General features: G+C 58.4%; 1 protein-coding gene across 16 annotated transcripts in view; it reads right to left on the bottom strand.

Annotated features, from left to right (window-relative positions):
• The window catches only part of BANP (BTG3 associated nuclear protein), a 74370-nt gene that overhangs the window by 34170 nt on the left and 25950 nt on the right, over positions 1-14250 (bottom strand). For 15 of the 16 annotated variants that reach the window (XR_014804916.1, XR_014804915.1, XM_084958391.1 and 12 more), the window contains 2 exon segments: positions 13613-13704; positions 10819-11018 (listed from right to left, as the gene is read on the bottom strand). Coding sequence is in view for 13 of the 16 variants with exons in the window: in XM_084958391.1 (XP_084814517.1) it covers positions 10819-11018; positions 13613-13704 (292 nt within the window). In the remaining 3 variants the exon portion in view is untranslated. 16 annotated transcript variants of the gene reach the window in all.

Below are 14250 nucleotides of genomic sequence, written 5' to 3' on the forward strand. Positions count from 1 at the left end.
CCCTAGCCTGGGAACCTCCATATGCCGCGGGAGCAGCCCAAAGAGATAGCAAAAAGTCAAAAAAAAAAAAAAAAGTAAACCAGAGGGAACTGATCCCGCGTGGGCCTGGCCTGATCAGACAAAAACTTTAAGGGGCTTTAGGCTTTCCCGGGTCTGGGAGATGCCAAACAGCTCCTGCCCGGGGTGGGGGGTAGGGGTCCCAGCCTGATCACAACCCCCCCACCCCCCTGTCCCCCTGTCCCTCAGACTTCAAATATGCTGCCCACCCTCCCAGGTGTCTAAGCCAGTTCGTGCAGAGGTCCCTCACTGGGGAGTGCTGGCCTGTTCTCTCCCTCCCCCCATCTCTCTCTCTCTCACACACACACCCCTGCTGGTTCTACCTCTCTGGGTGAACCCTGACACAGTCTGAAATCATGATGGATCCATGGGAACTTACAAGGTCCCATGTCCCAGTGGTGCCTCCTGCGTAAGTGACAGGCCGACCCCAAAGCAGGACAGTGACACTGGGACCACGCTGTCACCAATCCCAGGCCCCCAACAGGTGACACCAGCCTCTGTGCACGCATGTTCACCTGTCAGCACCTGCTGTCCCCGACGCCCTGCTCCCAGCCCCATGTCCCCACAACCACAACCTGCTCCCATCAACCCCTCTCACACCTGGGGGACGTCACAGAGGAGGAGGCTTGGGGTGTGACCTCCCCGGCAGTGCAGCCAAGGCCCGAGCGTTCGTCCAGCGGCTCGCAGTCTGTCTAACCTTTTGCCCAGGAAGTGCCTGCAGGTGTGGTTATTACAAATAAAGTTGCTGTGGACCTTCGCGTGAACGTGACCTGTCACTGCCCCGGGATAAATGCCCAAGAATCCGCCTGCTGGCCCGCGTGGCGGGGGCTTCGAGGCCATGAAGTCCTTGCCCCGTGCTTCCACCTCACACGCCCAACGGCGAGCGGCCCGGGGGTCCCTGCTGCACGCGGCCGCCGCCCTAACCCGCGCTTCCCCGCGGTCTCCCACGTGCTTCTCACCACCCGCCTCCCCTCCCCGGTGAAGTACCTGCCCCGGCCTCAAAGCGGAGTGTCTGCTTTCGCACTGCCGAGTTTGGCGGGGTCTTTATTCCAGACCATCCATGACCCTTTGTCAGACGTGTGGGCGGCCAAGGGTTTCTCCTGGTCTGTACTCACCTCTTCCGCTCCTAACAGGCCTTAACAAGGAATGTAAGTTTTAATCTCGCTCAAATCCAACCTTTCTTTCATTTTTCACGGACGCCACTTCCGGTCTGACGTTTCAGAAGTCTCTGCCTGGCCCCGGGTGTTTTTAGCAGGGAGCTGGACAGTTTCACATTTTATGTGGAAATCTGTGCTCTATTTTAGGTTTATTTCTGTTCAAGGTGTGAGGATTCCACTGAGGCTTTTCCCTCCCTTCCCCTGGAAAGGCCAACTAACTGCTCCAGCAGCACCTGTTAAGAGAGCCGTCCTTCCTCCACCAAACCGTCTTTGCACCTTTCTCAAACTCCAGCTGGCAGGAGTTCCCAGTGTGGCACAATGGGGCTGGCGGTGTCCCTAGAGCAGTGGGACGCGGGTTCGATGCCCGGCCCGGCACAGCGTGTTAAGGATCCAGCATTGCCGCAGCTTCGGCTTTGGTCACAGCTGCGGCTCGGATCTGATCCTCGGCCTGGGAACTCCAAAGGTCACACGGGGCGGGCAAAAAAACCACAAAAAAATCACAGCTGCATATTGCGCTGCTTTTACTTCTGGGTTTTCTGTTCAGCTCCACTGATGAACTGATCTAGCCCTCGGTCACTGTGGTTTCAAAACCTTGTTACACGCTCAATTCATTCCTTCACAATCTTAAACTATCGTCTCTACTTGTACCTAGAACTCCATGTCTGGTTTGAAAGCTCCTGTTAACTCAAAGCTTAACCAGCTGGGAAGAGGGAAGGGGCTGGACCCGCAGCTATCCAGAGCGTTTGAATTCTAAGGTGAGGCCAACCCACAAGCCGAAGAGTCTCGTCCAATTCCAAAATGATGCTAGGAGCACAGGCCGACCACTCCTGCCTAAACTGTGACCGTTCAGAGAGGCCCGCAGCCCGCCCAAGGTCACCCAGCCACGCAGGGGCAGGCAGGCTCGAGCCCGGAGCTCAGTGGCAGAGCCACCACGCTTCCCCGTCACTGAAGCCACAGCATCTCAGGGAAGCAAGGGACATTCTACTTTCTTACATGGGTTCCCATGCGATTCTGGTGGGTCCCCGTTTTAAGGCACCACCACCAAAACCCCACACATGACACTCAAGCCTACACGGGGGCACCAGCAGCTGTGCCCACCACTCCCCCTACAGCCTGCCTCATGCAGCCCACACTGCGTGACCCTGCGTCTGCTGTGTTCAGCTGCCCAGAGCAACACCCGGGGCTCTGGCGGGCCTGTGGGTCTGACATGTGAGGTTCGAGAGGCAGCCTCAGCCGTGCGCAGCTGGTCCTGATGGAGAGGGCAGCGTGGGGGCCTCCGATGCGGCGCGAGCAGCACGGCCAGGACGCTGTCACCGCGTGGGGCGACAGGGCTGGTGCGGACACTCGGGGAGCGACAGCACCGAGGTGGGCGATGCGACAGCCTCATGGGGCTGCTGGGGCCCCGGGACACGGAGCCCTTCCGAGCCCCGCGCCCGGGCAGCGCCCTCGCAGGCCGCTCTCCTCTACGAGGGCGACGCCGATGCCGAGAAAGGCAAGATCAGATCTGCCCGCGGCTCCGGGTGACAGACCCGGACTCCTACACAAGACGCGCGCGCTCGGGCCCTTGTCTGGTCGGGAAGAGGAGCGGTCCGACCTCGACCCGGCTGCCCCTCGCCCCTCTGTCCTGGCTACTGTTACTGCCTCACCGCGGCGACTGAAAACAAACCAACCCGCTCCAGAGGCGGCCCTCCCGGCGCACAGGCCCCTCCCCGCGGCCTATGCTGGGGGACACGCCGGCTCACACGCGAGAAAGGGCCACTGAGCCGCCAAAGCGGCCTGCGTGGGCCTGGCGGACCCGTGCTGTGCACCTGCTCCAACTCTTAAAGGAAAGAGCGCTGCCCGGGAGTAACAAAGGCGCAGGCCAGACACGAAGGTCAAAGCCCTCCGTTTGTGGGGCACAAGGCTGGGGCCCCTTCTCAGGGACAAGGCCAGGCCGACCGGCGGTGACCGTGCTTGGCCGGGTGCTGTGCTCTGCCGAGGCCCGGGCCTGTGCTGCCAGCCCTGCCGCCCCGGAGCACTGCCTCCCGCGCCCCAGAGGCCGCCTGCGTGGCCCCGAGCCTCTGCTCTGCGCCTCTGAGGGACCGTGGGCCGGTCACCTGTCAGACCTGGCAAGGCAGCCGGTTGGGCACATCGCCTGTCGGCACAGCCACGCCGGTTCTGTCTGCAGAGGCAGCAGCCTGGTCAGAACCCTGGAAGCATCTGGAAAGGCCTCTGCCACGCGTGCCGCACGTGGGCCCCGCTGCGTTATGCTCTGCGCACCACGGTCCTTCTGCAAGTTAAAGGAACCGCGCGCCCGGTTCAGGTTGGGAGATCAGCACGTTTTCGAATCTCTGTGAAGCCCTGTGTGGACCAAAGCAGGCTAACAAGAGTCTCAAGGGAGTCCGTCTCCACTTCTAGGCCCACGCCCACGGGAGGAGGAGGCACGCGCCCCCGCCAGCTCTCAGTCACACTCCCGCCCGACACACGACCCCCGGGGCCGTGATAAAATACAAGACCGCATGCAGTGGGCTTCCTTTCACACAACCAGAGATTTTCTGCACCAGTCTTGACAGGAGAAAAAAAAAGTGCTGGGTGGAGCGTGGGGAGCGCCATCCTCGGTGAAATCATCAACCAGCTGCCCTGGGCCTCACGCCTGAGAGAGCAGGTGAGCTGGGGGCCACCACGCCCGCCTGCCCCTTGGCAGTGTTGTCTGGGAGCCGCCGCATGGCCAGCCTGCATTTCCAGGTCCCCTCCCGCGCAGGGGCAGCCCCTGGACACGCGGCCACGATCCCAGAGGCCTTAGGGAGTAGCAGAGCCCAGGCAGAAGGCACGGGCCCCCGAGCCACACGGGGTGGAGCCGGGGAGGGCCAGCCTCACCACTCGGGACCAAGCTGGGAAAGAGGCTGCAGGAGCCTGCAGGCGTCAGGGGCCCTGCTGCAGCGGTTCTGTAGCCCAGCCAACACGGCAAGCATCCAGGTACCAAAACCTGTTGGAGGGTTTATTTCTATTGCGTGCAAGTTAAAGATTAAAAAGTCATAAAACCCAGGATCCAAAAAATACTTTTAGGGATAAGAATAAATCAGCATTAAAAATTTCTTCCCAATGAGAGGAGCAAAACCTAGTATAAAACCACCTCCCCCAAAATAACCAACTGCAGCAGAGCAACGGGCTGACCGACTGTGACGAACGGCACATACCGGGCGCCTGGAACTGGCAGGACCCATAAGGCGTGGGTTCCAGGCTGCCAGCCCCCAGCCCCACGTGCACAGAGCAGGACTCTGCGCGCAGCGCCACCTCCTCGCCAAGGAGCTACGGGAACGCCTGCCTTGCCCGTGACGAAGGGACGGAAGCCAGACCTGGTCCTGCAGGAGCGGCACTCGCCACAGCACATGGGACCCTGTGACCTGGGACATGCAGGGCAGCCAGACCCCAGTGCCCACCTCTCCGGCTCCAACACTGGTTCCCCATCAAAGGAGATGGGGCCTTGAGAACGGGGCAGGGAGCACCCTGAAGAGCCAGAAAGGCAGGAGGCGCTCCAACCAAACAGAAACCCACAACGGGGAACCGGCCCAGGGCCACAGGAGCCGCCGAGAGCAGGCCCGGGGACCAAAGCTAGAACAATCTGAGCGACAAAACAGGGTGCTGGCTTCCTACCCAAAGGCTGGGGCAAACATCCACCCTGAGGCCCGGGGCTGGCGCCCTCCGGGAAGTGGAACGTGACCCCCGCTCCCACCGGGACAGGCTGCGGCCCTTCCCCCCAAACCCGCCGGGAGAGACGCACCAGATGAAGCCAAGCAAGGGTACCAAGAACCCCTGGGCAGCGCTCCTGCAAAGCCACAGATGCAAGGGGAGTCAGAGCAGTGCCACGGGCAGCGGCCCAGCGAGACCGGGCTGCGAGAGTGCCGTGGGCCTGCAGACATCAGAAGGATGAGCAGGCTCCTCAACTGCAGAGCCCGGCGAAAAGGCAACCTCCCAGGGGGACGCGGCAGACTTGGCCTCAAGGAGCCCCGTTTCTATGAAAGAGATTGAATTCGCATTAAAACCAAGGCCCAGGTGGCTTCCCCAGCTACTTCTATCCAATGTTTAAGGACGAGATAAAACTAATGCTACGGAAACACTTTCAAAAAACACCATGAGGGAGGTCCCATCGTGGCTCAGTGGTTAACGAATCCGACTGGGAATCACAGGGTTGCAGGTTCGATCCCTGGCCTTGCTCCGTGGGTTAAGGATCCGGTGTTGCCGTGAGCTGTGGTGTAGGTCGCAGATGCAGCTCGGATCCCTAGTTGCCATGGCTCTGGCGTAGGCTGGCAGCTGTAGCTCCGATTTGACCCCAGCCTGGGAACCTCCATATGCCGCGGGAGCAGCCCTGGAAATGGCAAAAAGACAAAACAAACAAACAAGCAAACAAACAAAAACAGACGATGAGGGAGGCGCTCCCAGTTCCCCTTCTGAGGCTAGTGCTACCCTGACAACGGATGAAGACATGTTAAAAAGGAAAACTAACACAGACCGTGAACTCAGAGGCAGAACCCTTGACTAGGTATGAGCAAGTCAACTCAAAACACAAAAAAGGTTCTAGCCTATGATCGAGGTTATGACAACAGAAATGCAAGGCCGCTTTACGTATCTAAAATCCATCAGTGTAATTCACTTTAGCAACAGAGTCAAGTAGAAAAACCAAATGAGGAGTTCCCGTCCTGGCTCAGCGGGAACGAATCTGACCAGCATCCAGGAGGACACAGGTTCAATCCCTGGCCTCACTCAGTGGGTTAAGGATCCAGCGTTGCCTTGAGCTGTGGTGTAGGCCGCAGACGTGGCTCGGATCCTGTGTGGCTGTGGCTGTGGGCTGTGGTGTAGGCCAGAGGCTACAGCTCTGATTCAACCCCGAGCCTAGGAACCGCCATGTGCCACAGGTGTGGCCCCTTAAAAAGAAAAGACCTTAAGTGGTTCTAGCAAATGTACATAAAAATGCGTTGCCTGTTCAGAATAAAACGCTCACACAAGAAAGACTCGGAGGGAAGCGCAAACTGACAGAGAGCAGCGATGAGAAACTTACAGCTAACATCACAGTTAATGGTGAAAGCACGGATGATTTCACTCAAAGATCAGAAACAAGGTACGGATGGTTTTTAAAAAGTATTCACTGAAGAGTCCCTACCATGGCACAGTGGGCTAAGAAGCCGGCTGCAGCAGCGTGGGTTGCTGTGGCGGGCAGGCTCAATGCCCAGCCCGTGCAGTGGGTTCAAGGGTCCAGCGTTGTCTCAGGGCGGCACTGAGACGCACTTCCCTCCAAACGGAGCTTCCACGTCAGCACAACCCCAGTCACGAGGTCTGGGTTACCCTAAACCACGAGAGAAGCACCCCGAATCGGCAGGACGTGCTCGACCCAGGTGAGCGTCTGCCTCCAGCCGCTTCGCTCATCAGACCTCGGTCTCCCAGGTCGAAGGTCTGCCACCCCGGGGCCGTCTCTGCTCAGAGCCCCCCGAGGAGAGGAGAGCGTCAAGATTAGGTCATCGGGAGCGTGCAGCTGTGACAGGTGGCACAGACCCGCCAGGAAGAGAAATCACATGTACACAACGTTACACAGAAACATCAAAAAATACATATTTTTTTGGTCTTTTTAGGGCCGCACCTGCGGCATACAGAGGTTCCCAGGCTAGGAGTCAAATCGGAGCTGCAGCCCTCGGCCTACACCACAGCCACAGCAACTCGGGATCCGAGCCACGTCTGCGAGCTACACCACAGCTCACGGCAACGCCGGATCCTTAACCCACTGAGCTGGGCCAGGGATTGAACCGCCATCCTCATGGATGCTCGTTGGATTCGTTTCCGCTGAGCCGTGGCAGGAACTCCAGAAACATCAAAATGTGATGAGGAAAGATGAAAGCCATGGCCAAGACCAAACCAGTTCTTCCTAATTGACACGACCGCATCTTGCGTTTGTCACAATCTAAGGGCCGAGAGAGGCCCCGCCTGGGTCTGGAAACCTCTGAGGACGGCCCACGCAGCCGAGCCCCTGCCCCTGGCACCGCTCGGCCAGGACAGAGACGCCCAGAGCGAGGCCTCTCTCTGCCCGGGAGCCACGAGGCTTCAAAAGCCAGAAGAGCCTTCCCACTCACATCCATCAAGCTTTTCCCTAACGACCCGCTGGGAAGTAAACGCCGACTCGGCGACTGGCCTCGGAGAGGGAGTCTCATCACTTTTTGATCCGAGAGTTGAATTCCCCGTGGGTGAACAATTGCTTTGGAGGAAAAGAGGAAAACGCCCTGCCCGCATCTGGCATGACACAGCTCTCAGAAAGAAGGGCAGCGAAAGACATGACTTTTATTCTTAGTTTTAATTGTAGCAACACACTAAAGCTTTAAAAAAACACGTTCTGAAAAAATGAAAATCTGGGAAATTGCCCTGTGGTGCAGCAGGCTCAGGACCCGGCACTGCCGCAGCTGTGTCACAGGTTGCACATGGCAGGCAGGTTTGATGCCTGGCCCAGGAACACCCACACGGCACAGGTGTGGCAAATAAGCAAAAACTTAAAAAACAAAATAATAAAAATCTGGGAGTACTCTGGTGGCTCAGCAGGTTAAGGATCCAGCATTGCCACTGCTGTGGCTCAGGTTTGATCCCTGGCCTGGGAACTTCGGCCTGCCATGGACATGGCCAAAAAATAAATAAATTTAAAAAATTTTTTTAAATTTTAAATGATAGGAATGAAATATCCACTCTATGTCCGTTACATCTCAATAAAAAAACCATTTATATATTTTAAAAAGACTAAAAATCAATTGCTTTTAAAAGTAAGAAATACCAACATCGCTGATTATTAGGGAAAATGCAAATCAAACCTACCATGAGGTACCACCTCACACCTGTCAGAACGGCCGTCATCAATAAGTCCACAAATAACAAGTGCTGGAGACAGTGTGGAGAAAAGGGACCCCTCCTGCACTGTTGGAGGGAATGTAAACTGGTACAACCAAATAGAGAACTACCATACGATCCAGCAGTCCCACTCTTGGGCATATGTCCGGACAAAACTTTCCTTGAAAAAGACACATGCCCCTGTATGTTCACTGCAGCACCATTCACAATAGCCAAGACATGGAAACAACCTAAATGTCTATCGACAGACGACTGGATTAGGAATATATGGTATATATACACAATGGAATATTACTCAGCCATGAACAAGAACAAAATAACGCCATTTGCAGCCACATGGATGGAATTAGAGACTCTCATACTGAGTGAAGTTAAGTCAGAAAGAGAAAGACAAATACCATATGATTTCACTTATATCTGGAATCTAATACAGGGCACAAATGAACCTTTCCACAGAAAAGAAACTCAAAGTGCGTTTGGAGAACAGACCTGTGGTTGCCGAGGGGGAGGGGGAGGGACTGGGAATCTGGGTTAAGAGACGCAAACTCCTGCCTTTGGAGCGGGCAAGCGATGAGACCCTGCTGGGCGGCGCTGGGAACGCTGCCTCGTCACTGGCGATGGAGCCTGACAATGTGAGAAACAGAACGTGTACGTGTGACTGGGTCACCTGGCCGCACAGGAGAAAACTGACAGAACACTGTCAACCAGCTCTGATGGAAAACAATAAAAATTATGACATAAAAATTTTTAAAAAGTCGGAAACACAAGCATTTTTCTAGTCAATCCATATGTTCAGTTACAGAAACAAACTGGAAACAGCGGGCGCCTCATCAGCAGCCCCCACCTCCGCACTGCGCGTGTGCACTCACGCAGGCCCCCCGCCCGGCAGCCAGGACAGCGCCCCCAGGGTTTCCAACAGGACAGCTGCTGTGTCCCCCACAAGCCCCACAGTCACTGGAACGCTGAAGAGAGAGAAAGACGGGGCTTCCCGCAGGCTGGGAATGCCTTCGCCCAGGCCAGCAGAGCCCCACAGGACGCGGCTCTCAAGTCGGGCCACTCACCAGAGGCCGCACGTCCCCTTTCTCAAGAGGGGAGACAGGAAACAGACTCAGCAAGTCTGTGTGACTTGGCCCTGGCACCCCACGGTGCCAAACCAGGCAACCCGGGGAGAAGCCTGTCCTCCTGGGAGCAGACAGGCAAGGACCCCAGGGCCAGCAGCCTGCAGGCGGAGCACAGCTGCAGAATCCCCTCCTACCCCGGGGCTCACCCTCGGCCACCCGGTCTCACGGCACCAGCCGCTGGCAGGGGAATCCGCACTCCTGGAAATGACCTCTTCCACAGAGGTGACAAAGTGACTACCCCCGGGGAGGGCCACCCTTCCTTAAGGCAGGGAGCCTGCCGTTTGCTCGTCTCATCCTGCAGAGCAACTTTCTCAAGGGAGGTGCCTGGGGACACACTGGCAATGATTAAGGGACCCCACGGGCTTAGCGGGTATAAGCAGCCAAGGAGGCTGACAGCCTTCACAGCCCGAGACAGTCTCCCACCAAAACATCCGCCCGCACAAACAGCAGGTGCCCAGGCACTCAGAGATGTGACAGACATGCCTTTAATTCTCTGAGCCCAGAATCTCACTCCATTCTTACTTCTACACAGAAGACTTCTGGATGGTTTTAACGGAATGTGAATTTCCAGCAAGTTCTACTACTGCTGGAGGCGAGAAAACATCATCCTTGGCTTCGTCTGAAACTTCGTCAAGAACTGCTCATTCTGTAATATTCCATCACCAGCTGCCATCTGAGCCCCGTGAGACCCGGGGTTGGGTCCGGCCACGGCTCCTCCGGTCGTGGGCCCAGCCACGCGCCTATCGGACACGCTCATCCCACGAGGCATCTCCCGCCTCTCACTTCTCCTGACATCACAGCCAAAGCGTTACATCCGTTTTTGAGTTGTAAGCGCTATCTTCTAAGCCCTGCATTTTAAGATAGGAGAGCACTGTACAAAAACGCCTCTCTACAAAAGGCACAGGTCCTGACAGGTGTGAGCCTCGCTGCCTGCAGACAGGACCCGCCCCACGAACGTTTCCTGGGAGGAAAGACACGGCCTACCCGTCAGGACGCGGTCGAACGCCTCAGGCCCCGGCCTGCTCTCCGGGGACGGAGACGCCAGAGGGGCCCTGGGGTCCTGCACACGGGCAGAAGACCCTCAGCAAGAGCCCCAGGCTCTCTCCGAGCGCAAAGACAAATGCCACCACCACGCAAATACGGCTTCTCCACAGCCCGGTACGGGACGGGATGAAGGGGGCAACAGGACTGGCGGAAGCCGCTGCCCACGGCCCGGGCTTCTGCTCGTCTCAGGAGCAGCCACGCAAACATCCTTCCGCCTGGACCACACGCCCCGCGAAGCTTCACTCCAAACGGGCCCTGAACGACAGCACATCTCACTAGGGTTGGGCTCTAAATAGGAGAAAAAAAGGTACAAGGCAAACCACAGCCATGAATGGAAGGTCTGATGATACTCAAGTGAAACTGATTAACGCTACCTGTGGAGAAAAACACGCTCGAGAGGAGCCAGAGGGAACAGGACAAAAGAAGAACCACACGCACAGCTTCAAAGGAAAGACGCACCCACCTGGCTTACGTCACAAAGAAACGTGAGGCCCCTGGCAGGTGGCAGGCGTCAGCTCGGTCTGGCCGGGGCGCCCCCCACCCCGCCCGCCCCGCGCGCCCGCGACGCCCCGCGTTCTTACCACCGCACTTTGTTGCACGTCTGGGTGGCGCCGAGAGGGGAGCCGGCCACCATGGGCACCTGGATGGGGCTGTGCTGCTTGCTGGTGACCAGATCCAGCTTTTCCTCCAGTGACTTGCAGGTGGCCTCCAGAGCCTGCAGCTTGGCCTCAATGCTATCCAGTCGCAAGCATATTGTCTGGTTAATGGAACACAGGAATGACTGGAAGGGAAAAAAAAGCAAAGCTTCAGGAAGGTACCCTGTGCTCCAAGGAGGCAATCCCGAGACCCACCCAACAGCGGCCTCCTGACTCAGCTGCCTTTGTCCCCGGACCACCAGCCCCGCACCTCGGCTCCGCACGCACGAGCCAGGACATTGCAGCAAACGAGCTCAGCCTTGTGCATCCAAAATGGGACTCCTTAACGGCGCTCACAGCCTCTCCGGGGAGCCGCGATTCTCAGCTACACCGCAGTCCATGTCGTACGGAAACTACGCCGACTTAAGAGGCGGTTCCTTCTATTCATCAGGAAGCTTACACACCAAATTCGACAAATCCTTGTAGGAAAACACGACACCTAACATCCCAACGGCCCGGAAACCGGCCTGCTCCTGGTGCTGCACGTGGGAGCAGCACGCCTGCCACCTGGTGGCCACAGAGGGAGCAGCCTCACGTTCCACCACTGCCAGCTAAGTGCCACCGAGCACAGGGACACCGCGGCCGCAAAGCCAAGGCGCAGGGCTCACACACCAGAGGGAACACTTGCCCCCACACGCTTCAGGGGCACCGAGGGGAGCACCCCACACCCCCAGCTGGCCTCCAGCTGACTGAGGACAAACTCGTGGAGCAGCGCAGCCCAGCCCTCGGTTCAGCGGTGAGGCTGGCAGGAGAGGCAGCGGCCAGAAACAGTGAAGAGTTTGTGTGTCACCTTTCCTCTCGCCTTTTTGCCCAGAGGGCCAGTCACCTCTGACGGAAAGGGCAGGCCCGGGGAGCAGGCGGCCGTGCAGCAGCCGCTCAGGCCAGGCCAGGACCTCGGCGCTGGGCGAGGCTGCCGCCCCCTCGACCGACCAACTGACCCGCCAGCCAGCACCTGCCCCCTTCCTGGGGGACGCGACCCCCGCAGCGCGAGCGCTGGTGTATCCCACACCGTGTGGCCCCGTCGGGTCTGGAGACGAGGACAACGCAGGCTCTCATTCGGCGCGTTTCCACAGCCTCCCGAGGAATGAGCCGCATCTGCCTAACGGCCTGGACGGCAGGAAGGGGCGGCACGGGGCAGATGCCACCCACCCGGCGCCCAAGGGCTCGCTGGGTCTCCGGCAATCACACGCCCCCGACAAGTCCCATCACAGCACAGCTGACAGAGGAGGGGCGGCTAAAGCCACGTCCCCCGCCGACCGCCCCCTGGGAGCTCGGGCCGGGGAAGCACGGGAGGCAGCGGGGGCAGGGCTGAGGGACGCACGGGGAGACACAGCCCTGACGGCCCGCCACCGGCGAGCCCTGGCCAGCGTGGTCCTGACGAGCGCCAGCCGGAACCTCACCGATGACACCCGCACTCCGCAAGTCACGGGCATCAGCCACCTGCTCCCGAGGCCTTCCAAGGCCACGAAAGCGCACCGTGTGAGTTCCGAGTGAGAAACGCCTGGGCGTTTGGACAGATGGCACGACCACACACCAGACAACGAAGAGCAGGGAGCAGCAGTTTCACCGAAGTCATCCGCGTGCCAGTGACAGCGGCCAGAACTCACCCAAATGGACGGGCCCACGACGGGGAGGGCGCGGCCCAGCCCGGGTCCTGAGCGCGGGCGCGGGCGGGCGGGACTCGGGCAGGACCCCCTCCCCGCTCCTCATCACGGGCTGAGGGCGCCCTTTACAACCCCGCGCCTTTGTGATAAAACTACAGCCGCACTGCGCCGCACAATTCAGCCACGTGAGGTGAGAGAAGCAGCCCCCTCTGTCCGTGAGTCCGAACCAGAATTTAACAACGGTGAATGTCTCTTTAAACCGGCCCCACCCGGCTTCCCCTTGCTCAGGACGTGAGGCGGACGTCTCTAGACAGAAGCCCCCATAAACCGAGGGTGCACAGGTCCCTGTGGGCCTCACCTGCTGGCGGGGCGGGCCTGACTCCCCACAGGTGCTGGTGCTCAGCTCCGCAGACAGCGGACCAAACCCGCAAATCCAAGAACCCGCCACGACCGACCGACCCAGTGGTCTCCCAGGCCACACCCAGCAAACTCTAAAACTGGGGGCTTCAGCACCCATGGAGAACGGGAGCACAGGCCTTCCGCTCGCAGTAGGTCTGCGGACCCCGGAGGAAAATGAGTCACGTGGCCGCAACAGGTGTTAAACACCACCACTCTGCAAGGGGAAAAACCATGTGCCTTTACGCACTTCGCAGGGTTGAAGTGACGCCCAGGAAGGACCTGTCCGCCTCCTGACCCTACAAATGGGGCCTCTTTTGGAAAAGCCATCTTGGCGAATGTAATCGAGCTCAGACGAGGTCCCCCTAGGTTGGGGGGCCCCAAATCCACGGAGACTGTCCTCCTGAGAGACAGCAAAGGAGACACAGACACAGGGAGAGGCCACGGGAAGAAGGCACAGAGACTGCACAGTCACAGCCATGAGGGACGGCGGGGCTCGCAGGAGCTGGCAGAGGCAGGAGGGACCCTGCCCCAGAGCTTCTGGGGGGAGCGTGGCCCTGGTGACACTCAGGCTCTGGGCCCAGGACCGTGAGAGCACACACCCGTTAGGGGCCTCTGGGGAGGCCTGCCACGGCGGCCCCACAGACGGGGCAAGCGACAACAGTCACGGCTGCTTTTACCTTTATAGAAGGGTCCTGGCAGTTGATCTCGAGTCGCTGGCGTTTCAGAGCTGGTTCATCCTCATCGGCCACGACATGATTCTCCAACACAACTGAAAACCCAAAGCAGAGACAAAAACTTGAAGAGGAATGGTTTTACGGAGCTGCTTGATATTGGGTCTGGAGTTCCCACCGTGGTACAGCAGAAATGAATCCGACTGGGAACCATGAGGTTGCGGGTTCGATCCCTGGCCTTGCTTCGTGGGCTAAGGATCTGGCGTTGCTGTGAGCTGGGGTGTGGGTCGCAGACGCGGCTCGGATCCCGCATTGCGGTGGCTCTGGCGTAGGCCGGCAGCTGTAGCTCTGATTGGACCGCAGCCTGGGAACCTCCCTATGCGGCAGGTGCAGCCCTAGAAAGCAGAAAAGCTATCAATGTATATCACGGGGGTAAACAGTTGTGACACCTTAAGGTTAAATAAGAAATAGTACAACCTGCTTCATATTTTACTTTTCTACAGTTTTTACTTAAATTCTCACTCAGGCAGAAAAGGGAGGCTCTCTCCTTAATCTCGAGAAGAAATGAGCTACCAGATAAATGATTTCCCTGCTGTGGGGCTGAGCTGATCCAACGGCGGGACCACTGGCCTCTCACCGGGGCT

Source organism: Sus scrofa, chromosome 6, assembly GCF_054392235.1.
Source record: "Sus scrofa isolate SSC_HxYL_T2T_F1_AM1 chromosome 6, Sscrofa_HxYL_maternal_Yorkshire_Landrace_v2.0, whole genome shotgun sequence".
In the NCBI taxonomy this organism is placed as follows: Eukaryota; Metazoa; Chordata; class Mammalia; order Artiodactyla; family Suidae; genus Sus; species Sus scrofa.